The sequence below is a fragment of the Frankliniella occidentalis genome, unplaced genomic scaffold (genome assembly GCF_000697945.3).
Source record: "Frankliniella occidentalis isolate FOCC.00 unplaced genomic scaffold, Focc_3.1 Scaffold2, whole genome shotgun sequence".
NCBI lineage: Eukaryota > Metazoa > Arthropoda > Insecta > Thysanoptera > Thripidae > Frankliniella > Frankliniella occidentalis.
The window spans coordinates 3,513,247-3,539,495 of NW_026267132.1; the positions used below are offsets into that span (position 1 = coordinate 3,513,247).

The 26,249-nt window shown below is 47.3% G+C and overlaps 6 protein-coding genes and 1 non-coding gene across 8 annotated transcripts in view; 2 read left to right on the forward strand and 5 right to left on the reverse strand.

The window, feature by feature from the left end:
* The window catches only part of LOC113210348 (putative inorganic phosphate cotransporter), a gene marked incomplete in the record, with an annotated part of 27,209 nt that extends 24,478 nt beyond the window's left edge, over positions 1-2,731 (reverse strand). Inside the window, 2 exon segments of the mRNA XM_052264744.1 lie at positions 2,134-2,333; positions 2,485-2,731. Of these exon segments, the coding sequence (XP_052120704.1) occupies positions 2,134-2,250 (117 nt within the window).
* A 5,730-nt stretch (positions 2,732-8,461) lies between these two features.
* On the forward strand, positions 8,462-10,422 carry LOC113210350 (uncharacterized). Its single transcript, XM_026428311.2, has 3 exons — positions 8,462-8,629; positions 9,276-9,423; positions 9,567-10,422. The coding sequence occupies exons 2-3, from the start codon at positions 9,284-9,286 to the stop codon at positions 9,955-9,957; spliced, it is 531 nt and encodes a 176-aa protein (XP_026284096.1). The 5' UTR covers positions 8,462-8,629; positions 9,276-9,283; the 3' UTR covers positions 9,958-10,422.
* Positions 10,423-10,512: 90 nt separating this feature from the next.
* LOC113210349 (neuferricin) lies at positions 10,513-12,070 on the reverse strand. The gene is made up of 4 exons (XM_026428310.2): positions 11,356-12,070; positions 11,104-11,244; positions 10,842-11,028; positions 10,513-10,766 (listed from the first exon to the last, which is right to left on the reverse strand). Exons 1-4 carry the CDS (start codon positions 11,705-11,707, stop codon positions 10,577-10,579), a joined length of 870 nt encoding a protein of 289 aa, XP_026284095.1. The 5' UTR covers positions 11,708-12,070; the 3' UTR covers positions 10,513-10,576.
* Positions 12,071-12,718: 648 nt separating this feature from the next.
* Positions 12,719-20,521, forward strand: LOC113210372 (ribosomal protein S6 kinase beta-1). Its single transcript, XM_026428346.2, has 11 exons — positions 12,719-13,004; positions 13,664-13,704; positions 13,820-14,072; positions 14,150-14,283; positions 14,378-14,440; positions 14,583-14,711; positions 14,877-15,084; positions 15,160-15,291; positions 15,422-15,529; positions 15,639-15,901; positions 16,010-20,521. Coding segments are annotated over exons 1-11 (1,419 nt in total). The 5' UTR covers positions 12,719-12,917; the 3' UTR covers positions 16,011-20,521.
* LOC113210370 (uncharacterized) lies at positions 19,927-25,759 on the reverse strand. 2 transcript variants are annotated; one of them, XM_026428339.2, is made up of 15 exons: positions 25,450-25,759; positions 24,848-25,340; positions 24,641-24,763; positions 24,392-24,555; positions 24,139-24,318; positions 23,697-23,830; positions 23,500-23,615; positions 22,964-23,171; positions 22,632-22,882; positions 22,143-22,542; positions 21,892-22,043; positions 21,549-21,713; positions 21,242-21,461; positions 20,788-20,941; positions 19,927-20,709 (listed from the first exon to the last, which is right to left on the reverse strand). In XM_026428339.2, the coding sequence occupies exons 2-15, from the start codon at positions 25,317-25,319 to the stop codon at positions 20,551-20,553; spliced, it is 2,898 nt and encodes a 965-aa protein (XP_026284124.1). In that variant the 5' UTR covers positions 25,320-25,340; positions 25,450-25,759; the 3' UTR covers positions 19,927-20,550. The 2 variants fall into 2 exon arrangements, with proteins under 2 accessions (XP_026284124.1, XP_026284126.1); XM_026428341.2 differs by having other exon boundaries at positions 23,500-23,612; positions 25,450-25,757.
* Positions 23,199-23,270, reverse strand: Trnae-cuc (transfer RNA glutamic acid (anticodon CUC)). The gene has a single exon. It is a non-coding gene; the product is annotated as a tRNA-Glu (tRNA).
* A 91-nt stretch (positions 25,760-25,850) lies between the features above and the next one.
* Positions 25,851-26,249, reverse strand: part of LOC113210371 (scoloptoxin SSD14) — a gene marked incomplete at its 5' end in the record, with an annotated part of 13,148 nt that continues 12,749 nt past the window's right edge. The window contains 1 exon segment of the mRNA XM_052264748.1: positions 25,851-26,186.

The following is a 26,249-nucleotide window of genomic DNA, read 5'->3' on the forward strand; positions in this document are numbered from 1 at the left end:
CTCTCTCTCTCTCTCTCTCTCTCTCTCTCTCTCTCTCTCTCCCCCTCTCTCTCACACACACACACGCACACGTCGAGCGGAGCGCAGCAGTTTTTCAGTTCGTGCGCCCCGGTACGAGGTACAACTTGAATGAGTTTTGGAACACATCTCCCCGTGACGACCCGCGCCGGTTCCAATGACGGTTACTGCACTGCACTGCACTGCACTGCGCTGCCGCTCTACAAAATGTATACTCCACTCATTCAAATGCGCTTCTTCAAAACAGGCGGCGCCCCGGGACGACGCGACGGGGGCGGCCGCGGCGCGCCGTCACCGCAGCGGCGCTTTTCAAATGAGTCGGTCGATGCACGTGATTTGGTTGCGCAACAGGTGCTGCACACCACCACACACTCGCAGGGGTCACTCCCTCGACAATCAACGGCGTCACGTAACGTGACATGCCGCCCGCCGGCCCACGTTGTGTGCACGCCTCTTGTTTCCATCCACCGGGACGCGCCTATGGCCGGGGGCCGCCCAGCAGCGCCGCCCAGCCCAGCACCACGCGGATAAACACGGGTCTAATGACACAGTTGCTAGGATCAGCGCAGCCACAGCCGCAGCCGCCATGGCATCGGAAGCAGACAGGAGCGAGCGCGCTGCGTGTAAGCGCTGCACTCGCAGCCGTCTCGTCTCCGGCGCTTCCGGGTGGCCGCTGCGCACTTCCACTTTGTCCCACTTCCGCAGCACACTGATAAACTACTAAGTGTCCAACTGCTTAACCCCTTGCAAGTTTGCAACTGCTAGTTGAATAGTTGCAAGTATGCACCTCCGTAGTTGTACACTTACAAGTGTTGTTCGAACTCGGTAGGTGTGCGGCATTTGCAGGGTGCATTCCTCTGTTGATCACTTCCTTAGATTGAACGCTAACTGTGTGGGACGAGGGGGCCACTTCTTCGATTTAGGATGTACACAAGATTACGCAATTACAGGGATTACACGTGAATTTAGAGGGATAACACATGAATTTTGATGAATTTTTGGCTCTGAAACCGTTAAATTTAGACTGTAAGGTGAAATTTAGTGAAAATGGTTTAAAATTTGAAGTATGATACAAGGATATAGGACAATACATAAGGATTACATAAGGATTACACCCTCATCTGTACACAGGATTACGCGAGTGATGGCCCCCTCGGTGTAGGAAGCGCTCAACTGAGGAGTTGCACACTTGCAAGTGCACATAGCTACCGAGTTTGAAAGCTTGAATGTGTTTACAACTACGGAGTTGCATACTTGCAGGTGTTTAACTTGCAGTTGCACACTTACAAGTGTGAAGCTGTAGCATCACGCTAAAAGTGACTGCTAGGTTTCCAAGCAAATGTGGTAATTTCCAAGCACTTTTTCTTGAAAACTAAGCAGTCACTTTAAGTGTGATACTTAGTTTATCAGTCATGCAGCCGCCGGGGTCCGCCTGCCTGCGGCTCTGGCCAAGGTGCTGCTTTCCAAAGACACTTTCCAAATGAAAAATAATGACTCTAATCGTGACGATGACAAATGCCCCTTCCCCCTTTTCCCTTCCGCCCTGTAAGTGTCCATTCGCAAATTTCGCCAGTTGCCTTTATGTCGAAAAATTTCTATAATAAGCCCATGTAACCCTAGCCTCCTCAACTTCTTTTTGTCAATGTGTGTCTGGCAACCCACGTGAGATATAGTTCGTATAGCACTGGTCGCTTTCAGCGCCTTGACGTGGTACGGTGTACCTAAACTACCACCCGCACGCAGAAAAAAATTCGTGGCTCTGCTAAGTCTTTAGCACCGGGGCTAAAAAAATAACTGAATCGACTGGGCTAATTTATTTAGCACCAGGGCTAATTTTTTAGCCATCTAGTAAACCACAACGTTTATTAACCGTGTAGCTAATGTCACTTAGCTATCAAGCTAAATATTTTTTACAACTGGCAAATTTTTTGGCACGGTTGTAAAATTGTGCAATCAAACCGATTTGCACGGAACTGAATTTCATTTTTCTGCGTGTGAGACAATTCGTCACGTAAAATCTTTCTATTCGTGCGCTAGTAGAGATAGGATTATTTAGGAAAAGAGGACAGAGACTATGGCGGAGAAGAGCAGAAAGTGGTCACGCGCCAGACTCACCGGCACCCGCAGCAGCGTGTCCATCTCCGCGGGGGCTGCGCCACCCGCGCTGCCGTTGACCGCTGCGTTGCCGACAGCACCGTTCCTCCCGGCCTTCTTCTTCTTGTCCTTCGCCATGTCGTCGGGGAGCGGCGAGACGAGCACCGGCAAGAGAAGGAGGGGGGCGTCGTCGTCTCGGTCACCACCTCATCGCCGCCGTCCTGGAAAGTACCAAACCAGACGACGTCGTACGCTGTCAAAAAATGACAGAGAGAGAGGGGGGGGGAACATCACTCGGCCGAGCAGAAAACAGCCACTTGCACAACGGGGCACATAGCGGGGGGTCGGGCCCCGCCGCGGTAGAGCGCTCACCCCAACAGACGGCGCGCGCCAGGTGAGCTCGAGCAAGGGGGTGGCCGCGGCCGGCTCGGGCGAGGCAGGGGGAGGAAAAGCGACGGCAGCGCCGAGCTGCGCGCGGAGCACCACCGACGGTCGCGGTGCGGTGAGTCGCGGGTCGCGGTCGTGCGGTGCGGCGGGCGTCGGTCGCGTGGGGCACAGCGGGCGTGGATACGCGTGGTACTCGGCGCCCAGTCCGGAGGCAGACTGTGGCGGTCGCCGCGCCGCGCCGCCGCCGGTGTGCGCCATGCGCGGTGTGTGTAGCACCTTTACCCCGCGCCGCCCCGCGCCGCCCCGCGCCGCCCCGCGCCGCCCCGCTACACGACGCCGTGTTGTGTGTGGACGTCCACCCGCCCCGGCGCGCGGTGGTGGCGGCTGAAAGCGGATATGTGTCTTATCTCACGGGTCTGCGGTGGTTAACCGGTTGACCGGCTCCCAAACCGGATTTTTTCGGCCAGTCGACGTGACGCCGAACGTGACCGGCACGCGCACGTGCCCGTCGCGCCCCCCGTGGCGGCGGCCAGGATCGCCAATCAGAGGTCGCCGAGCGCAACGTCCCGCCCCCTCTGCAGGCTGACGCAGAGCGCAGTGTGCCCTGCACGATGCACCGCCACGCCCCACCCAGCCCCGCCACGCCGGGGAACACGTCAGGCGCCGTGAGGCCCATTTCCCCCCCTGAAAGTTGGAGTCACGACTGGATCATTCTAGACGCCCGTCGTCGCGTGAAGACACTGCCATCAATGACCCGAAGAGTGCACACTGCAAAATGCTTGCGAAGGGCAGGCTCGTTCATGCAGAACTATTGCTCTAAGTTTGATTGTGGGGGTACAAATTCACTCTCTCGAGATGACTTTCGGCATCATCGACATATCAGCAGAGTATGTCAGAATGAGGTCAGGACGATAAGTCGATTTCTTCCGCTACACCGAGTAAATCTCAGTCAGATTGATGTCATTGGACAGAGTATCGTCGGGCCCATGCTCGTTGTTGCGGATCGATTAGTGTAATTAATTGCTTGTAGCACTCGACGCGTCAGCCTGCTCATACTCCTCGACGCGTCGCGACGCGCTGCTCGGAGTCCTCGGCCTGCAGACGTCGCCTGCTGGCCTGACATGCAAAATCTGCAGGTGGCGCGTGGTGTTCCCGCGAGGCCTTGGAGGTCTCTACCACGAGAGCCCTGCCACACCATGAGGCGTCGAAATAAGTCCAACATCATGCAGGGCCTGACGCCCATGGCGGGCGCTGCTGGCCGGCGCCGGTGCATGAGGCGCAAGGCTGGGCTGGGGCGGCGGCTGCTGGGCTATGCTATGGGCGGCCGAAACGCGAGACCAGCCTTGGATCATCACCCAACATCCATCTTTGATAGTGGACGCGTCATCGTTATACTTGACAGGCAGGGTGCAGGGAAGAGCAGGCACTGGGAAATTGTTACAAAACTCTGGAAAGAATAATTCAGCGAGCAGCAATACATAGGGCAGTTCCCTCTTGACATGGACTTGCCCCACCCTCCTTTTCCCGACGACACACATCACACACTACACTAAACCGTGAAGGCGCGTGATGTTGAGAGAGAACGGGATTGTGAAAAGGGGGGGGGGTGCCTTATCGCGAGAACATCCCGTATCAGTGGGAGGTATCAGCTTCCGGACATGCCAGAGGGGGGAAAACAGAGGAGTGAGAAATCCTTTACATGGGTTGAAACCTAATACGGCTAGATACGCATCATGATGTGAAACAATGCCAGGAGCAACGAGCAGCACGCCAAGTGTGGCCCCACGTAATGTGGATTGCCTATGTATAGGCATAACTGCCTACTTTCAGGAGTCTCCCCTCAGGTTGACGATGGGGGAGGGGCGACCGACTCCTTGCCCCCCCCCCCCCACGATCTCCCCTTAAAATCTCCCCTACACCGGGCCCCTGGCGCGTGCAGAATCTACGTAACCTTCCCAAGGGACACAAATATGTCAAGAAGACAAGATGCGAAAAATTTGGTCATCTTGACTGAGAGAAATTACGTCTTGACGTCGTTTTCTATCGAGGTTGGTCCGTGGGGCTTTCATGAACTGGCTGTACCTGAAGGTACCCCCGTGTCCGTGCCCGCGCCCCCCGGTGATCGGGCGGCACGTTCTACTGTGATGAGTGAAAGGTGCTTATACATTTACCCAGCTCTCACCCTCGTAAAAATGTGTAATTTTTTTTTGCATGTTCTAGGTGTTGTTTTTTTATGATTAACATTAAACGCCCCGGCCAGGACCCTGCACCAGCAGCCCCTCACATCAGAGGTGGTGCTGGACCATTGAGCCAGCCCAGCAGCATTTGCTGTCGGCTACACACTGTGCCACGCGAACGTCGGGTGCCTGCCGACGTCAAAGGGACCAGGTGATTTATTTTAATGATGTTCTTTCTCGTTTTGTTTTGTTCGCGTGGCCAGGCCTGCGGGAACTGGATCTACAAGACGAGGATCGCGGAAAGTATTCAATTGCCATCCTTCAAGCTGTCAAATGAAGTAAAATAAAAATTGCGCTTGCTTTACCAGCATCTGGTTTTTGGATCCATCCACCACTCACTTCTGAGGTCCAGCGATTACTTGTTGTTACGTTAAGAGCGAGCCACTTGTGTACAACAGAAAGAAAGGTCACCCCGAATAAGGGGCCGCTCGTCTCGACAGGTGGCTTTTGAACTCGCATTCAAAATGACAAAAACCGGTTTCAATCGAAACACACTCTGGAAATCCGAGTCATAGTAAGGGAATCAACAATCGCGCTCGTCTGTCGCACAATAAGATAGAATACGAGTCTTAAATTTGTTCTTGAGTATTTCTTCTTGTTTTGTGGCAAAGTGCCATTTTTTCTTTTTTATATTGAGAATGGAGAGAAAACAACAAGCGCACAGCATTGTAACTGAGTTGGGCTCCAGGGGATCAAAAGTGAAAAGTCGGCCAACTACATGTCGTGGGTGTCGTTCCATTCCAAGAAAGTGACGTGAACTGACAAAGTGTTCAGACGCGTCACAAATGACTAGTGGTGCAAACAATGATCGGTGATTGGTACAGTGTGCACAAGTGTGGCGCTCTTTACACAGCAGAACGATGAGTATTATGTTTCAATATAATTATTCAAAGAATCTAACAAAAGTAACGTGTTCTTTATTACAAATTCATTTTTGTTTAACATGATATTACATTAACACTTTGGGGGGAAACCCCTTCACACTTTAGAGTACGGCGCGGCAATTTTTGTGACCAAGTAAAGAGATCTGCCGTCTAGAGAAACGGAAGTAGAATCGAAACAAGTCTGAACGAAATTAACAAATCTGAAATGACAAAACTCCCTAAACTCGTAACAAATATATACAAATGCATGTGTCTTATATTTACAAACGTATTGCATCACAAGCTACTTTCACTACATCATGCTCACATTGTACTTACTTTAAAATAATCACAATTGAAAGGGCAAATCTAATGATTAGAAAGAACACTTTCCACGGTATGCACATTTCTCAACAAGTGGAGTGATGCGGCTAAAAGATAAAGCGCGGCCACTTGTCTGCACGGTCGAGAGCTGCACGCAGCAGAGGCAGCCCGCACGCAGGGGTGTAGAGTGGGTTGCCCACCCTGCGGACCACAGGCGTTTGGGCGCGGGCCGGCGGCGGCGCGGCGGCGTCGCTCCGTCCAGCCTACCGCCACACGGTCTCCTTGGCAACGAGGCGGAGCAGGCAGTTGGACGCGCGCAGCTGGTCCTGCAGGTGTCGCACCTCCTCCTGCTGGAAGCTCCACACGAGCAGGTTGCCCAGCTGCTCCAGCGCCGGACACTTGGCGCGCACGGCGCGCACGCTGGCCGGGGTGAGGGCGAGCCGCGGCGCGAACGGCGCGTCGTCACCGTAGTTGTTGTTGGGCAGCAAGACGAACAGCTCGCTCAGCGACGAGCAGTCCATGGCGTCCAGCACGCTCGCCAGCCACGCGTCCGTCACGTCCGCGCTGTTGACGGCGATGTACAGCTGACGGAGCTGCTCGGCGTGGCGCACCAGGCGCTCCACGAAGGTGGCCGGCAGGCGTGACACGGAGCGCTCGTCCCAGCCCACCCGGAGCGAGAGGTTCTCGAGGCGCGAGAAGGGGCGGTCGGTGGGCCCAGAGGGGGCGGCCTCCGGGGCCTCGGGCGCCGTCGCCAGCGTCAGCACGTTGCAGCGCATCCACAGCTGGCGCAGCTGCGGGCAGTGAGCGCCCACCAGGTCGAAGTGCGCGGCCGTGAGGGCGTGCGAGTACACGGTGAGCGCGGTGAGGCGCGCGCCGTGCACGGCCAGGAACTTGACGGTGACGGGGCCGAGCGAGGAGGGCTTGGGCGCCGCGTGGAAGCGCAGCTCGAGGCGCTGCACCTGCGCCAGGTGGCCGAAGTGGCGCAGGTCCTCGTCGAGCACGCGCACCCGCAGGTCCTCCAGCTGGGGGCACATGGCGCGGAGTGCGCGCACCAGCTGGCCGCGGCAGCGCAGGCGCGTGGGCTCGTCCATGGAGCGGCGGCGGTGCAGCGCCGTCTCGCCCGTGTTGACGACCTGCGTGATGGCGAGCGGGCCGTGCGGCTGCGCCCACCGGCAGCAGGTCCCCGGGCCGCTGGGCGCCGGGCAGTAGTCCTCGCCGACGCAGCCCACGCAGCACCGCTTGCGGTCCGCACTGCAGCTCTGCTGCCACAGCAGCAGCACGGCGGCGCCCACCTCCTGGTGGCCCAGCAGGCGCAGGCGGGGCAGCGACTGCAGCAGGCCGGCCAGCACCCCGCACGGCAGCACGCAGTCGTAGATGAGCAGCTCCTCCAGCAGCGGGCAGCCGGCGCACAGCAGCAGCAGGCTGGTGGCCGACACGGCCGCGTTGCGGGACACGTCCAAGGAGACGAGTTGCGGGCACTGGCGCGACACCTCGGCCAGCGTGTGGTCCGTGCACACGGGCAGGGTGTAGCGCTGGCCGTGCGTGCCCAGGCTGAGGTGCGTCAGGTGGCCGAGGCGCGGCAGCGCCGCCACCAGCCGCCCACTGAAGGCCGTCACGTCCTCGGTGGACCGCCGCCCCATGCGCACGAGCGGGGACAAGTCCACTGAGGTCACCCCCTCGCCGAGCAGGTCGACGAGCTCCAGGGCGTTCCCGCCCGCGTCGTCGCTGTCCTCTCCGTGCAGGCTGACGTATCGCTTGACGAAGGCCCACACCAGGGAATCGGCCAGGCTGGGCGGCAAGCTGGCCACCAGGCCGCGCACCTTCTCGGCGACCGCCTCCCGCGCCTCTGGCGCCGAGGAGTTCTGGACGCACGACAGCGCCCGGTCGGCGAGGGCGTTGGCCGCAGACAGGAATAGCGAAAGCGGCGGGCTGCGCGCGAACAGCGCCGCGTCAGCACCATGCTCGCCGGCGTTTTCCTGGGCGTCAGCGACAACAGGAGCGCCCGGATTGACAGCCGCCTCGGCCGCCGGGAGGTTATGTGGGTCCTCCGCCATGAGTCACTCTGTGGCCTGTTCGGCACCCCGCGCAGCGAATAGCACGACTGGCTGTGTGCCGAGGTCCGGCATCGGTCACATGGTTGAATGAGACACTGGGAGAGGCTCAGAGATCACCGCCGAACCGCCCTTCACGTAAAATTCACTACAAAAAGTCGTCTGCTACTGTAAGTCTTTTCTTCTCTCGTGGACTAGTGTTGTTTTTATTGTTTGTTTATACTTTTGTGTTTGTGCCAACCGCCGCCTGAAAAAGTCTTCATTATAAACAGCTGTGGAATTCCTAATTTTACGTTGATGCAGGCGCAAAACACTGCGGAACCAACTTAAAGCTGTGTACTGTTATCTATCATGGCGATTTTTTCACTTCTAAAATAATTTTGCTTGTCGCGGGAGGCGTTCATCTTGAAAGATGTGTTGGTGTTCCTGAAGTATTTTATGTCCGCTTCTTTCGACAAAGTAGCAGCGGCTCAGCGGCATTTACCCCCTGCCCCCCCCCCCCTCTGCCTCCTCGAGTCGAGTTCACAGCTGGCTAAAAGGACTAAGCAGAACAACGTTGAAACGGTTAAGGGTCTTTGGGCCCCTGCACCAAGTCCAATTCGGACTTTGGGCCAATAAACCAGTCTTCAACAGAACCAAGATCCACAGGTTTAAGGTAAGCTATAGGAAAAGATATCACTTAAATGTTGGGCATTACTTCGAAGTTGTTGCACGCCCCTTAGTTTCATTTTCGTCCCACTTTTGAGGACTTTTAAATGAAACTTTTTGAATGTAAGTAATAGTGTCCTGAAAAGTTCCATTGCAGTGGCTTTTAAGCTTGCCTTTGAATCAGGGCTCGCGTAACACATGCCGCCATTAACAAGGTTAAGTCTGAATTAGTGCAGCACGGTGGCAAATGTTCTATTGTTTGTTTCCATAGTAAAACTTTGTTAAGTTTTTCAAAACGTTGATTGTTTTGAATTAGTCATGAAGTTTGTCTTTCATAACAAAGACTGCATCCAGTTAAAGGGGTGTTGAGGTCCTGAATTTTAAAGTTTGATAATGTGCCTGAATGTCAAAAATCAACTATTAACAGGCTGAAAAGGGTAGGAAAAGGAGCCTGTCAGAACTAGTTTTGATGCTTAAACACATTTTTATTTTTTAGGGGTGCTTTAGATAAAGCAGTGGGGTTCAGGACCCACTTGCACCCCTTTACGCAGCCATCCGTACACCAGTAGCCATTATTGCTCCTTGTTGTCAAAGAGTTTCATTCATTTTGCAAAGAAGTTATTCTGAAATGCATTATTTTTCTCCCTTTTCAGTCAGCTCAATGGAACTTCCATTAGTCATGGAATCACTTCGAATTGAGGCCCAAAGAGAAGACCCCAAGCCTGATGAAAGTGATGAAGCACCGTCACCCTTACCATCACCATTACCCGCACCTTCTACACCGACACCCAATAGAACCCTGTAAGTGTCCCACTGCAAACAAAATAAAAATTCTGCTTTGTTTAATGTTATTGTTTTTTTGTACAGAAACTAATCATTAATGGAGGTAAAACTGGATCATAGCAAAATCTTCAAAAATCTAACTTGACTTTTTTCCCTTTTAGGAGGAAGCGGGTTTATGGTAGCACATCAATGCTGGGACCAATGAATGCATGCAATGAATCCAGGAAGAAGGCTATCAAAATTGACACTGAAAGAAAAGTGTTAGATTTTTATAAAAACATCAACAAAAAGTGGAGTGTGAAACATACTAACTTAGAAACTATTTTTGAAGAGCCTAAATCAGCAAGTGATGGAAATGTTGTAACTATGAGTGGATCGAAAGTTAAACGATCAATTTTATTTAACCGGCGTGTCACCAAAACAAAGCAAGCAAAAAGGAAGGACAAGGTAAAGAAATTCAAATTGACCAAGGGAAAAGTACTTTCTGCGGGGAAGAAGAAGCTGACTGTCGAAGAGGTTAAATTGTATTTCGCTGAATCTTTGGACAATTAGTATATTATTGATTGAGGACATCTTGATTTTCAACCAAGGGTACTGAAAGAATTTTTTTTTTAATTTATTGTTTTTGGTTAACATGTTGTATCTGTGATAAAGTGATGCAAGTTTTGAGCTGAATATTGAAGGCTTATCTTTGCACATAATAAACTGACTGCCACTTTCGATGTCTGTAATTAGATAGGTCTGATACAATTAAGAAGCTCCAAAGGTGCTCCAAAGTTATGCATGGTCCAAGAATTCATGTTGATTCTCTTGTTAGAGAAGAAATACTTGCCCTGTCTGGAAGGCACAATGTAATTAGTTCCAATATTTACTTTTTATCTGTTAAACTTTAAGATGGTAAGGGACTCTCTTCCTCTTTCTGACTGAAAACAAAACAAATCAACTATTCCTGTTTGTTCATCCAGTATTATTTAGTGCTATGCAGTATTACTTGTAATACATGATTTATGTCTCAAAGTGTGTGTGTCCTTACTTCCTCAACCATTTTCTAATCAAATTGCTATGTCAGCACCACAGTTCAAAACAGTGAAAAGAAAAGTTTACAAATATAATTGAAGTCTTTCAACTCAAGAGTTTTTATTAGGTTAACAGAATGGATGAGGTTACATTCTTAATCTTTAACATAACATGAATCAGAAGAAGAAGCACAACCATCGTATTCTTCAATATTGCCCTTTCTTTGCTCACGCGGGAGAACTTTAATTTCATCTGCATACTTGATGCAAGCACAGCGGTAAGAATCAGACCCAGGTTTATAATACTTCCTCGGTACACCTGCCCAATCCCGCTCTATGCCACCACTGGGGACAAATAATGATGTCAACAGATGCAATGTAAAATATTTCATTCATAAATACAGTGAGGTTGTCACTAACCTACGATTACTGCACCAGACTTTACTTCCACTTTCAGGGGTCCACTCAACATTGCAGGGAGGAAATTGTAAATATTCTGTATTTTGAGCAGCACTCTTCTCTTCTGCCTGCTTGATCAAACCCTTCACTTCATTGTAATAATCAGTTATCTCTCCATTGGCATTATAATATCGACCAATCAACTTTCCTGGAGGTGAAACAAAATGTTACCATATTGTTAAATTGTTTCCACATATCAGAAAAGTATTAACTGGAAACCAACCTTTGTATGTGTATTCTTTGTTATAAAATAGAGACCAGTCCTGAATACTTTTAAGATCATCTGGAGAAAGCCCTAATACATCATCAGTAATCCCATTTTCACTGAAATCTCCAGTAAAAAATGCTCTTGATGCATCACGACCTCAAGATTCACATCAAGAAAAGTCAGGAAAGTATAAAACAAATCAGCCAACAAAACATGTAAAACAAAACAAAAATGTTAACACACAAGAACATGAGTTAGAACACTTACCGGCAAATGCATGATAGCTTCCACCTGGTCCATAATGCTTTGCACCTCTGGAGACATCAAACACTTTGCCTAACACTGCCAAGTATATAGTTGGACTACCGTCTTCACCGTTGTACTTCGACAATTCAGTTACTGAATAGAGTCGTTCCCCTTCATTTTCTACCCCACGCTCAAATTTAGATGATGACAGGATACGACTTAAATTAATTATAATGTCATGAACTTTAACTAAAGAATTCTTAACAAATGGAATGTCATTAATTAGAGTAATTTTCTCACGATGATATTCATGAAGGTACATGACAGCCACGGCTACAACGACAACAATAACAGCAACTGTTTTCAAAGCCATTCTAATTTGGAATGGTGGTAAAGGAATAAAAGTGAAGAGATAACTTAGTCTTATTCTAACCTTCCAGGATCAACAAATCAGGTGTCAGTTTCCCAGCTACACTGAGCCGTGGCGCCGGGTTAAACTACTCTAATTTTCCATCAGGATCACGAACGGCGCCGCACACGCTGACATTACAAGTCCTTAAATACTTCCATACACAGAACGCTTCAAAATTATTTCATTGAGCCCTGATTCTGATATTTCTGATGTCATGTCATTTGTTGGGTGTATGACGGTAAAGTGATGAGGGTCCTTTTGACAGTGTACTATACATAAACATTCGTGTCGTCCGCTGCCTGCACTCCACTCTACAACTTACCTTAATCTTAACTCTCCTGTTCCCCCAAAAGGATGACATTGCGCAGCACCATTTGAGATAACTCCCGAAATAGCACAATATTTGCATACAACTTAAGAAACTTAAGGCTAATTTCTGTGTTTTATCTTCTTCTAAAACATAAAAACAAGAGCTATACTCATTTCACTAATTTTACGCACAGCCGAAACGAAAAACACAGGAACTTGCAGGAACAGGAAACGGCTGAAGTCTCGTATCTTTGGCGGCCGTATACAAAAACATACTATAGTTACCTACCTTATCTAGGCGTGGGTAGGAATTTAGCAGACACCATAAACGAGAAACAATGCAGAAATTTTATTTTTTATCTTAAATCAAAAATTGTTTGGGAAATAAGATAGCGTTTTTATTGCTTTGTTCGATATGTTTTAAGTTGCGATAACGAAAGGCCGAGAAGAGGCTTACGCATGCATGTTGCGTAACTGTTTTGAGATTTTCTTTATTTTCGGCAAGTTTCGGTTTCAATTATCAATTTCTTCATATGCTCCCTTTTCTTCTGTTTCATTGTTGAAGTATTTCGCTTCCTACACCTCCACCTTTCTTCCTAATTCCTTTCGCCTTAACCGTGTACAATGATTCATGTCGCTCCTCCTACTTCCCGCGGCATCAACCGCAAGCAACACCTTCAGTTGTTTCTGCGTTCGTTCACAACTTTCACGGTCTCGTATGTTTCGCACATAACCCTATTTTCTCACATGAAGGAGTTTAGGATTGCGGAGCTGTAGAAATTGAGGTTTTCCAAAGGGTGAAAGTAAACCCCCTTTTCCCTAAGCGGCATCTCTAAATGTGCTATCTTTTGTGAAGTTTAAAATGGCTGGTGTATTTGACATTGAACTACATGATGATGATACAGGACAACTCGATGACTTAGACGATGATACTATTGATGTTGAGGAAGTAAGTATTTTAATTCTGTCGATATTGGTGCTATCTACACGTTTAGTAGCAAAGGAAGAAATGTTGTGAATTACGCAGTAAATTAAGCACGTTGAGGAGCGTATGGTGACCCTGGAGAGGTTAACATATCGAAGGGTGCATGGACGTTGTCTAACCTTGATCGGATTGTTGATACACATTTGCACTTTATGTTGGAGTACATTCGTTGTCATGAGTCGTATATTAATTAACAGTTGTCATTCTATACTGTTGCAATCGTCCTGATTTTAAACATAACAGGGCACATTTCTATTTCATTTGTCCATAGTGTACCTCTGATGAATGGGAGATAGTAGTTGCATAGTTTTGTTTACCTTTGACATTTGACCTCAGTTTTTGATCCGAGAGAATACTATCCATCTTCAGTGAAATAGTCTTCTAATTCACTATGTTAGATTGCATTCTTTTTTTTTGTTTTTGTTTTTTTGTTTTTTCAACTTCTGTATATGAATGGTCAGTAATGATGAAATATCCTGAAGGTGTTCGTTCTGCGGTTGTAAATATAAACCAAACTGTAAATATATACCAAACTAATAATTGTTTCGTGAGTGGAAATTAAGTGAAAAATGCCTGCTAGTTCATATTATTGTAGATTTGTAAAGTAAACTTTATTGTTATAGGATGGTTATGACCCAGACCCAAATGTTAATGCCATATTCGAGTAAGTTTTTTGAAAGATATCAATGAAAATCTTCAATGGAAATGTCAACTTAAGAATTTTACTCCTAAGCATTAAGTTAGTAGATGTATCTGTATCCTTATCTTTTTTATTACAGCGATGAAGATCTCGAAACAGTTCAAATATCAGAGCAAAATGTAGGCAAGGAGAAAACTGGACCTCAAGACTTTGATTTGCTAAAGGTGCTAGGTAAAGGTGGTTATGGCAAGGTATTTCAAGTTAAAAAGAGGTCTGGGCAAGATTCAGGAACCATATTTGCCATGAAAGTTCTCAGAAAAGCGTCCATTGTTAGAAATCAAAAAGATACTGCTCACACCAAGGCGGAGAGAAATATCCTCGAGGCTGTCAAGGTGATTTGAAATTAATCAATATTGAAGATATATTCTTTTACAGTCCATCCTTAACCAAATATTTATATTATTTTCAGCATCCATTCATAGTAGATTTGATGTATGCCTTCCAAACTGGAGGCAAATTATATCTTATTTTGGAGTATCTAAGTGGTGGAGAGCTTTTTATGCATTTGGAACGGGAAGGCATATTCCTGGAAGATACAGCTTGGTAAGGGTTCACACTGATTATTAAACACTGAAAATACTTTGAGAATTTCATGTGAATTTATTTGGTAAACAATTAACAATTTTCTTCCTTATAGCTTTTATCTCTCTGAAATTATTCTGGCTCTGGAACATTTACATAGGCAAGGCATTATTTATAGGTATGTAACTTTAAAACAAGACTGTTCATTTATTTTTTTTTCATAAATTTTCTAGTTGTGTAGGTTGTTTCTATTTATATTCTGTATGTATGTATGTATGTATGTATGTATGTATGTGTGTGTGTGTTGTTGTATTTTTCAGAGATCTTAAACCTGAAAATATCTTATTAGATGCCCAAGGTCATGTAAAACTTACAGACTTTGGACTATGCAAGGAACATATTCAAGAAGGTATTGTCACTCATACCTTCTGTGGTACCATTGAATACATGTAAGTTTCCTTTGCGGTGGTCAGCAGGTCCTCCATGTTTTATAATGTTCTTGAATCTTGAAGTCATTTATTTTAATCTAATAAACTCAAACCTCAGGCTTCGGCCCCTAGGATGCTCTACATCTAATCTACTCTAAATCCAATATTCTGCCTTCTCTATTACAGGGCACCAGAAATCTTGACTAGAAGTGGTCATGGTAAGGCGGTGGACTGGTGGTCCTTAGGAGCCCTCATGTATGATATGTTGACGGGCACACCTCCCTTCACAGCAGAAAACAGGAAGAAGACTATTGAAAAGATTCTGAAGGGGAGATTGATGCTTCCAGCATATCTAACTACAGATGCTAAGGATTTAATTAGAAAATTACTCAAGGTTTGAATTGTGAAGGTGTTATATGTCTGTTATTACGCTTCCCAACTGTTTTTGACATGTGTTTCATTTTAACAGAGACAAGTTAGCCAAAGACTGGGCTCTGCTCCCACAGACGGAGAGGGAATCAGAGCCCACAACTTCTTTAAGCACATAAGCTGGGAAGATGTTCTGGGAAGGAAATTAGAACCACCATTCAAACCATCATTGGTGGGTTATATGTTATATTTATTCTTGCATTTAAATTTGTTGCGCAATACCAATTAGTAAAATAATAATTCATCTAATATGGAAATAATGCAAGTACAGGTAATCAGTGAACATTTACTTATTTTTCTAGTCTGGCGAAGATGATGTGTCTCAGTTTGATATTAAATTCACCAACCAACCACCTGTTGATTCTCCTGAGGAGTCTACATTAAGTGCAAGTGCCAATATGGTTTTCCAAGTAAGTGCCTAGGTACCTTATGCTATGCAAACACTGTTTGAGGTACTATACTTCTTTGCAAACCATTTGAGAGTGCCTGTTGCATATTCTAAATTTGTATCTTTTTCAGGGTTTCACCTATGTTGCGCCTTCTGTTCTGGAAGAAATGCATAAAGGGCCAAGAATTGTGAAAGCAAGGTCACCTCGCAAAGGTCCATTTGGAACGTCGGGGCCTGGTTCTCATTCAATGAGGACACCATTTAGTCCACGTCACACGTTACAAGCCTTTCCTCATGGGCATCATTTAAGTGGTTTTACATTTGGGCATCAAGCCTCATTAGATCCAAATCCTTGTCAAGAAGAGTATATGGAAGTTCAAAGCCCCCATGTGTAGTAAGTATGACTTTGAGAATAATGTAAATCATACGTTTGGGAACAGTCATATTTGTACTGTTTGCTCTAATGCTACAAACATTTTAATTACACTTCTATTTTCAATAGGCCCTGGCTTACATCTAGAGAAATAGCAGATATGGTTTTGCACAGCATCGGGTTATTACGAATTTTTATATTTTTAACGGTAACATAGCAAGTAATTTAAAAGTGTTCAAAGGTTTTGCATGGCCTTTTGTGTTAACACCACTGAAATTTTGTTCTATAAAATACTACTATTTGCTGTAAATTTTTTTTGTTGGATTTGGACTTTGAGTATTTTTGCCATATTTCAAATGCCATGTCTCTTGTCAGACATATCGACTGATTCAGGTTTCTTTATTACCAGTGTCCCAGACATTCTTCCTTTTTATAATGGTTTATTTGTCCTTTTACAAGATTTGTATTTTTTTATTCAGTTATTGTATTGCATCCCAGTGGATGTTTTATAAATGGTCCTATAAATACTAAGAGACAGGGAAGGAAATTTTTTATGAATAATTTCTTCTTATCTAGGTTAGAATGTGTGGGGAACTGGTGTGGCACTCACAGCAAATTTTCAGTCTTTGTAATTTCCTTTTGTTAGTGCAAGGATATTCTGAAAGTCTGTTGTAGGTTAGGTATGAACTACTGATATAGAGGATGTTGCTGTTTGAGTAGGCATCACTGACCAGTATGTGATTTGTGTGATCAGTCATGCTTTACTCAGTTTTATTGACGAATGAAATTAATCATATATGTAGAATTGATGACACAGTGTGTGTCTTGGGGGTTTTAGTTGTTAAGACATTTTATATTCAATGGAGTTTGAAGAGGTAGACTTTGTGTTGGTTACCAGTGGAATCTGCTTATCTTAATGTGGATACTGGACCTCAAGCTTGGTGCTTTGTTATATCTGTGGTGTTCCATATTATCGAGAAAATTTAATTTCATCACTGTATTTGTTCCATGTGGTTTCAGATTTGTTCTATATGACAGTTTTTCTGTATGGCTGCTCCAGTTATTGCAACACATGCTTTATTTTCACCGAAGGGGGAATATATGAATTATATGTTATGGCGCCTTGGGTATTTTACCTGTTCTTTGGCCCCTCTGTTTAGCATCAATATTTTCACTGTTCTTACTTAATTAGTGTTTAGCTGTTAATGTGACACGTGAAGTGGCAAATGTTTAGCAGTTGCTAGCTAGGCTGACCACCATGAAGGGTTTATTTCTACACTTTTGCAAGAAATGACTGTTATTTGTGTCTGATCTTAGTTAAATCACCTAACATATGCCTTAAAATCTATCTGCAGGCAAGAACCGTATCACAGTACATAGAAGCTTCAAATTAGAGTACCTGCCTCAAGTTCTGTTTTTTAGCTCCTGTACTTGTGTTCCCAAAATGTCTTATATTATAAACCTGTAAATGGGGATACAGTTTCATTTCTTATTTTGTTCATTATCCTTTCAATAGTGTGAGAAGAAAGTTTCATCTGTAAATTCATATCACAATTTTCTATTGTAGCTTACTTTTTTCCCTCTCCAACTTTTGCACTCGAGGCCACTAACCTGTATCTTATTAAAATTTAACTGCATATTTGGTTTTATTATAATATGCTTTTGGTTAGGTACAAACTTTCACCTGTCAACTTTGCTCACATTCTATGTGCTTTCCTGAGACTCTTTAATTTTGCTGTAGAGGTTTTTCCTTTTCTAATTCTGATGAGTGACATGCCTTTGCAAAAAGGTTGGGTAAAAAATCACCATCATTAGTGTTGTAATCAAAGTCAGCCTCAAGAAATTTGTGGCTCACTTATTAAATATTGTAACGATATTGTATTGAATTCATGTTATTATGTATATTATATTTACCATACACCAGAGATATGATACAGTTTTGTAAATGTTGAGTTTAGTGGATCACTATTCCAAAAGATATTTTTTCAGAGTACCCTTTTTTAGTCAGATAGAATTATAAACAGCATTTTAACTTTATTTGTATATCATTAATTATATTCTGAGGTGTGATAAAGTTGTGGTAGCAGGTTGAAAATACTTGTGATGCGTCAAACCATCAACCTGTCTAGTTTTTGTCCCAGCACACGTTTTCTCAAATTTATACTCTGTATGGTTCTTTACTGTAACTTTTGCCAAAAAATTTTATTTACTTATGTAGAACATGAACTGCGTCATTATCCTTATGAGAACATATATGGGGATAAAAGTACAGCAAGTTTCTGAATTTTCAAGTTCTCTTTGCTGAATCATTTAGTTGGTTTTGTTTGGAATACCTTGTCATTATAGTCTTGTGCAACGTGACAGAATTTGTTTTTGGGAAGATTATACCAACCACATCAATCTCAAAATTTCTCAGTACTCTGAGAGATAAATCTATGGCTCAATCAGAGCCAGTTAATTAATTTCTATTCCTATCTCTCTTTACTGTGTAAGTTAATCACATTTCAATTGTTGTTTCATTTCACAAATTGTTATATATTTATACCTTCAAATATTGCTGATGTTTGCTTTTAAAAATCAGATTTTTCTTGTTTTCTGTAATGTGTGTTTGTTTCATGCAAAGCAAATCAAATTTATGGTCTGGATTTTAAGTATACCAACTTTACTGCCCCATATTCTACTATCTGAAAGCTGAAGAGAATGATTGAAAAGTAAATCTTATTTCTCCTTTTTTACTGGTCGAAAAGTGGACAATGTTGAATCTATCTATGATACATGTTGGTAGAGTCTTACCCTCGCAATAGATTGCAGGTCCTGGTGTGCTGATAAAACCATCTCTTTGAAATAATGGCACATTTAAGTTCCAAGGATTTATTCTACAGGCTAATTCTACTTAAACTTTCTACTTGTGTTTCTTGTACTACTGGCAAACCATGTAGAGAATTTCATTGAATAGTTATGCTGACACAATTCAAATCTTACAACTTAAAACTGTTGTTTCCTTTGCTTAAATATGTGCATTGGAAGACATGGTCCCAAACTTCTAAGAATTTTAAGTTCCGTATAGGCTGGAAACAGACTGATGTTTTTTTATTTCTTTGTTTATTTTTGGGTTACGCTTCATGAAACCATACCATTTGAGGCATCAAGGCCTTTGCTCAGGCTTGCACTGATTGTGCATCATCAATAGACAAGACTTAATAGCTGTGTACTTTTAATCAAATTACTGGAGTTTGATTATTTTAGAAATTCTTCCAACTCTGAACAAAAGCTGCCAATGAGGTGGTAGTACTACATCCATTATGTGATGTGTATCTCAAGTTAATTTTTTTAATTTCAAGATCTCAAAACTTCTTTAAAGAAATTTTTTTTCTTAACACACTTCATATTTTGGACCAATTCTTGAAACTTTGATTGATTACTCCTTGAAGAGATTATCACATTCTCCACTTCTTCATTCAATGTCCCTGTATCAATTTGTTTCTTTACTTTTAGCCTCGCCATTTAGTAATCTTTCTTTAAAGTTTGAGAAAAGCAACTGAGCTAATTATGTGTAAAATGGTCTTGTCCTGCTTATAGAACAGTACCTTAACTAAACTACTGTAATGAAGACTATTTCTCTTTGTTGTTTTGATTTAGGATATTGCATTTATCCATAATTGCTGTGATGCGATTTTTGTGGCACTTCTCTGACAATTGTTAGGTACGAAGGTCTGAGACATTTACGTTAAAAAAAATCAATCAGAATATACTGCTGTGTTGTATTATAAGGCTTTGTAGGAGTGCATCAATGCTAATAAGCCAAAGCTTGAATTTTTGAAGGATTTAATGGTGTAGAGGTTGTATTGACCTCTGCAATGTGCTCTTCTTTTCCTTCACAAATTACCTTCAACGGGGTGGTGTGATTTGATGAATAATATGTCCACCTCTAGTCCTACATTTCAGTTTGCTCAATATTTGAAGAAAAGTATATCTTCTTTTGGAAAGTTCACTCTTTTGAATTCTAAATCTCATACCTCTCAAACCTACATAAGCAAAAACAAAAATGTTTTTTTTTTCTCTTTTTTTTTTCATAAAAACATTGTTCTACTACAATTATGAGCTACACATGATTAAATTCAATCCTCTCAGAGGAAATTCGATATTGCCAATGACGAAGGAGCATGTGCGTGACCACGTGCCAATGTGTTTTTCAACCATTTTTTGTGTCACAAGGTCTTCCAAGGTAATTGATTCTAACGCATCACTTTTTGGATGAAATGAACTGAGAACCATTGTTGTTCTTTAAAAAATATTCAGTGTTTTTTTGATGTTTTATTTCACTTTTATTGTTTTCTACAAAATTTTGGTGTTTACCCTCCCAAATTTTGGTATTTAACATTAAGTTAACAGTGTTGATCTTTCATATGAGTAGCTGTGTGTAATTTTTGGTGTACACTAACGAATGCAAAGTAGGTATAGATTTTAATACATTATTTGTACAGAAATTAGGCTCAAAGAAAGTAGCTTGAGTTTTTGAAGTGGTGTCATTTGATGCGGCTGCAGACCGTGTTATTGTGTTGATTTATTGAATGTTTGCTAATGGCTTGCATGGCGGTATTTATTGATTCAGATCATCAATAAAGAGCTGCATTTTCGAAATAGTTAACTTTAATTATTACACCTGTTTCCTAAGTCTTCATGGGCTCTGACCCCGTGGCGTCAGGCTGGACCTGTTTCGGCTCGTCATGCTCTTCCTCTTCACGAATCGAATCCCTTCTTGATTCCAGGCCGAGGGCGCTAACCGACAGGTTGCGCTGATTCTTGCGAAGCGCCTGGGGAGTGAGCACCTGGGGGACAGAGTTGCCTGGAATGTGTGCCGAGGAGACGGGATTCTCGTAGAAATCATTCGGTTGGAGTGGTGTTACCTTGATTGAAGGGGCACGACTGATGAGCTGCGGGTTCGACGAGCGAAGAGTGGCTTGGAGGTGGTTGATCTCCAAGGCGGACTTGCGCAAGTCCGTCCTCGACACGCTGCCCCTGCCGCCGGCCCGGTAGTTCTCGACAGCCGAACCGCGACGCCTTTCGTGTAAGGAGCTTCAGAATTAGGAGAAGCACACAGCACACCCACTATGCGACCTTTAAGAACATGGCTAACAACTTTCACGGCCCTCTCTCGGATCTCAGGACTGGAGCTTTTACGAGGTCGTGATAAATCCGCCCCAAACGCCTAGGGAGGGGAAGTTCCTGTTTACGTGGTTGCATTTAACGGGAACTCATCTACAAGCCTCTCTTGTCAGCAGCGACCAAGCACTCTATCCTAATTTTGCTTCGTGTTTTCCAGGGCCTGATCTGGTCGCGGTTTACCGAGGTGTGACTTACTCGATGGACTGTCGAGAGGAGCGCAAGTCGGGCCGCGACACGGAGGTGCCCCCCGCAGCGCCGCGCAGCCCGTCCAGGGAGGTGACGGAGCCGCGCATGTTGAACTGGATCATGAGGCTCAGGCGCTCCAGGGACATCTTGGTGATGGGGCCCTCCTCCTCGTCGTCCGCGTCGCCGTCCGCGTCGCCGTCCCCGTTTAGCCGGTCTCCCTCGCCCTCTTCTGCATCAGCAGGAGGGAGGGTGCAAGGTGTTGGTCTGAAAAACTCGCTGGGGGACTTCATACCTCTATCGTCGTCTCGGTACGTACCAAGGTCCTTGTCCATCTGTTTGTCGTACTTCTTGAGCCACAAGAGGTGCAGCAGGCCGTAGAGCGCGCCGCCCGCGCACGCCAGCAGCCCCATGATACGGAAGGCCTTGCGGGTGCCCACCGTGCCGATGAGGAGCCCGCCCACGAACGACCCGGAGCCGCGACCTGTGGGCGCGGGGCGCCGCGGAGCCGAGCAAAGTCGTGACGCTTCAGACAGCACAGCCAGCAGGGTGGGAGTGGGCGCCTCCCCCCCCCCCCCTTGAGTGCGACAAGGACGGAGGTACGAAAGCCCCCTCCCCCCTCCCTCCTGCCCCGCACCCTACACCCACGAGGGCGAACTCACCCAAGCTGAAGTGCGCCATGCCCAGGACGCCGATGAGCGTGGCGAGGAGGGTCTTGGGCGCGAGGATGCTGCAGTAGGTGGCCGCAGCCACCCACATGAGATGCACGGCGAGCGACTCGATCGCCTCGAAGGGGAAACACCACCACGCCCGCCTACAAACACAAATGAGTATCCGCGCACCGGCACCGGCTATAGCAGCAGCTGCTTTGGCCCGCGGCGACCGCCAGGGTCCATGCGCACACCACACTTACTCGATAAAGGAGTAGCCCATGAGCCGGGCGGCGTGCGAGAAGAAGGCGAGGACGATGACGTTGACGTGGCCGAACTTGTGGGTGATCTTGTCGGCGCCGTACAGGAACGGGATGCTGCTCAGCGTGCCGACGGTGACGGTGATGCCGAGCAGGTAGTTGGGCGCGCCCAGCTCCTTGAGGTACAGGAAGAGGAAGCTCTCGATGAAGCCCCAGAAGTTGCCGAGCCAGAAGAGGAAGACGATGAAGCAGATGACGTGCGGCATGCGCAGCAGGCGCAGCAGGTCCTGCAGGATGTTGTCGGCGGGCATGCCGCCGCCGATGGGCATGAGCGCCAGCGTCACGCACGAGACGGCCAGCAGCACGTCGTACGCGTAGAACGCGGACGAGTAGTCGGTCACGCCTGGACAGAGAAGAGTCGGTTGACGTTGGCGGACGTTGGTCCCCGGGAGGTAGACGTCTGCAGCGGCAGCCCCGGCACGCCCCGCCTACCGTTGCGGCTGCTCTGGTCGATGATGAGCCCGATGATCGGGGAGAAGATGGCCATGCCGATGGAGGAGAAGAGCCGCTCGCGGCCAAACTGGCCGCCATAGCGCTGGATCATGGTGAGCGCGATGGGGTCCAGCATGGTGACCCCCGCCGACAGCATGATGGTGGCCACGAACCGCAGCAGGAAATAGATCCAGAAGATGCGGTCGTCGCTCTCCTTGAAGTCCGGCGGGCAGAGCTCCGGCCCGCCCTCGCTGGCAGAGGTGCAGGGGAGAGGTGAAATGGTGGAGAGGCAGTGCGCGCGGTCCTGACTCGGGCCGGGCCAGCGGACTCACCGGAAGCTGCACTTCTGCAGCATGCAGTCGGCCGCCAGCTCGGTGAGCGTCTTGTACGTCAGGTTGGTGGCGAGCACGGCGCCCCCACACCGCAGGTCCTCCTCCAGCAGCGTCGTGTAGTTGACTCCCGCGTCTTCCATCAGCTTCTGGCTGAAGTGCGCGCTGAAGTCGCTCACCGTCTCGTTTTCCTCCTGCTCCATCTCAATACCTACGGGGAAGAACAAAAAATAAAGAGTTCCGGTACCGGGAATCGAACCCGAGCCTCCTGGGTGAGAGCCAGGTATCCTAGCCACTAGACCATACCGGACTACATACGCACACCCCTTGACGCAACAGTCTGAGTCGAAGCGGCCTGGCGTGTTGCCAAGAATTACCCCTCCCCTGCCCCCCTCCACACACACGGGGAGGAAGCTCAGCACAAGGAGTAGCGATGGCCCCATGTGCGCGCGTCCAGTATGTTTAGGAGGGGAAAGCCCCCACCGCCCTCATACCCATTTACGCACCGATCACCTGCGTCTCTGTCGTGTACTACAAACCTAGCTGTTCGATCGGAGGCTCGAGATCGGGGTGCATGTCCAGCATGAAGTACACCCGAGGAGTGTCTGCCGGCCGCTTGGTGGTGGTCTCGGTGGCATTTGGGAGCAGGATGCTGCTGTCAGATGAGTCGGGTGAAAACTCATGACCCGAGTGAAACTAACGTGTCGAGATCTCGCCCTGGCCTCGCCTCTCATACCTCGTAGAGTTGCTCTTCTTGGTCTTCTTACTGGGTTTGGAAGTAAAGTTAAGGCCATCGTTGGGACCTCCAGGGCCCTTTTGCCCCAGCATGACCTTGTCCGCCTCCTCCTTGGTGGGTGGGGGCTTCTCCTTCTGTGAACATGTGCACCAGCCGTGACGGGCCGTCCGTGAAGAGCGCCTTACGATGTCAGGGTAGGCACCGTGCCCAACACGCGTGTGAGCGCGTTGCCTATCTCAGCCTCCGAGCGCCTGCGCTGGCTCGGGTAGGCACCGCGCCCAACACGCGTGTGAGCGCGTTGCCTATCTGAGCCTCCGAGCGCCTGCGCTGGCTCGGATAGGCACGGTGCGCAACACGCATGTGAGCGCGTTGCCTATTCAGGCACCCAGGGACCTGTGCTATCTCACGGAGCCGGCTTATCTCAGCTTGATCGGGTCCTCACCTCCGGCAGCAGCGTGGGCGGGCGGACAGCGATGCCTTGGTGGATCTCCTGGAGGAGGGTCTTCTTCTTGGGCTTGGCCTCGGGCTCCAGCAGCAGGCAGTGGTCCAGGCAGTCGTCCAGCACCAGGTCAAGCTCCTCCGCCTCGGGACACTCGCGGCTCGGGCACGGCGACCACCACACCTGCAATCAGCCGGTGAGTCCAGCACTACCCCCCCCCTCTCTTTTCCTACCCCTTTCACCTGCTCTCACTCACGTCCACTTTCCCGGTGACGGGATGGCGCATCACATAGGCAGCTGGCATGACGCCCGGGGTCTCCATGGCCGGGATGAGCAGCAAGGAGTGATGGAAAGCCGCGTTCAGGACCAGAGTGAAGATCACCACTGGCTTGTAGTTACCTATCTTGTCCACTAGAAAGCCTAACCCGCGGTGCGAATCAGGTTAGATCACGTATGAAGCTTTCGATTTACCCGGCTCCAACCTGCTATCATACTTTTACTTTACCTGTAACTGGGGGACTGAGGAAAGTGGTGAGTGGTAGGGCGAGGTAAACTATTGCTATCTCTTCTACTGTCAGTCCAATACTTTGCATGTGGATGGTAAGGTATGGAAGTAACGAAGCGGTTGCTGCAATTTTTTCCAAGAAGTGTTTCCAAATTAGTTTTCCTTGCCATTTTTGAGCAACGCTCAACTCGAACATTCTTAGCTTACCTCCGTACATCATGAAGAGAGTGATTTTGAGCATTACTAAGTTTGGGTTGATGTTCATTTTATAGCAGATCTTCTCGAACATCGTCGGTGTTTTCTCTCCTTCAGAATCTTCCTTCTCCTTGTCTTTGTCTTCATCATTTTCCTTGCCCTTTTCACATCCGTTCGCCTTTCCGGCCTCTTTTACTTTTTGTTCCCTTTTTATGTCCTTTTCCTTTACCTCCTTCCTCTCGCCAACGTAACCGTCCCCCTTTATATCGTCCGTTGCCTCATCGTCTTTTTTCGCCCCTCTTTCTCCCTTCAATTTTTTCACATCCGCATCGTTTTCGACCTTTCTTTGTCTTAGTTCTGTCTTGTCCTTCCTGTCCTTTCCCCTTGTATCCCCGCTAGTTTTCTCAGTCTTTTCCGGTGCGTCGTTCTCATTAGTATCCCCATTGTCCATTTGGCTCTGCCCCCCGGTCGGAGAGTGTGCCATCTCAAATGCTACCTGCCAAGGCTGCACGGGAAAAACAACAACATGAGTTTGAACTTTAGCTCTGGCTGCCCGGCTCTTGTGCGTAACTTTACAGCCAAAAGTGTGACCCCGAGGGTGATTTCTCTCTTACCTGCGCGATGAGATCATGTGGGCTGCTGATGCTGCGGGGCTACTGGCGCCCACGAGCACCGCGGAGGAAAACTCGGGGCTAACAAAGATTAGGCTGGGAGGGGAGAGCGCCCCGTTTAACCCGATAAAGTTGTCTTTAGTGCGAAGTGCGCCGCCAACTGCGCCTAGAAAGCCGCCACCCACCAGGCGAAACCTCTGCTCTCGAGAGATACACCGCGGGGAGGGGGCGGGGAAGTCCTGAGTGACTCGTTGTAAAGAGTGTCTCGCATCATCCTCGTGCCCACAGACGGGGAGCAATTCCGCGGACCTCAAGATTATTTTTTTGATTTTTTTTCTCCATTTTCTTAAGCTATTTGATGAATTTTGGGGCTACCTCTAACACTGACAGACATTTCGCTCTAGGTCATTGAGCATTAGTTACGGGTGCGAGCAAGTGCTCCAGGAAGGGGTCAACGACTCATTTGAAATGTTTTTGTTTGGTAGTTAACGGAGCCCCTGGACACACTGTTGGCAGTGTCACGACGATAAGGGCGGCTGGGGACGCGAGCCTGATGGACGGGCCGTAAGGCTTGTGCCAACTTAACTGGTCCTGTGTTTGTGTGGCTAATCTTGAATATCATCGCTCATGAGGCTTGTTCATGTTCAAATCAGGCATGCTTCTCAGCCTTGCATCTCTATCCGAGCAGCGCACAACCGGCTGATCCCCATTGTATTTTCTGTTTTGATTTATCAACGAGGTGCAGGTCTTAGATGTAGTGAGTAATAACTCGACAAATTAAAAAGAAAATGTTTATCAAAAAA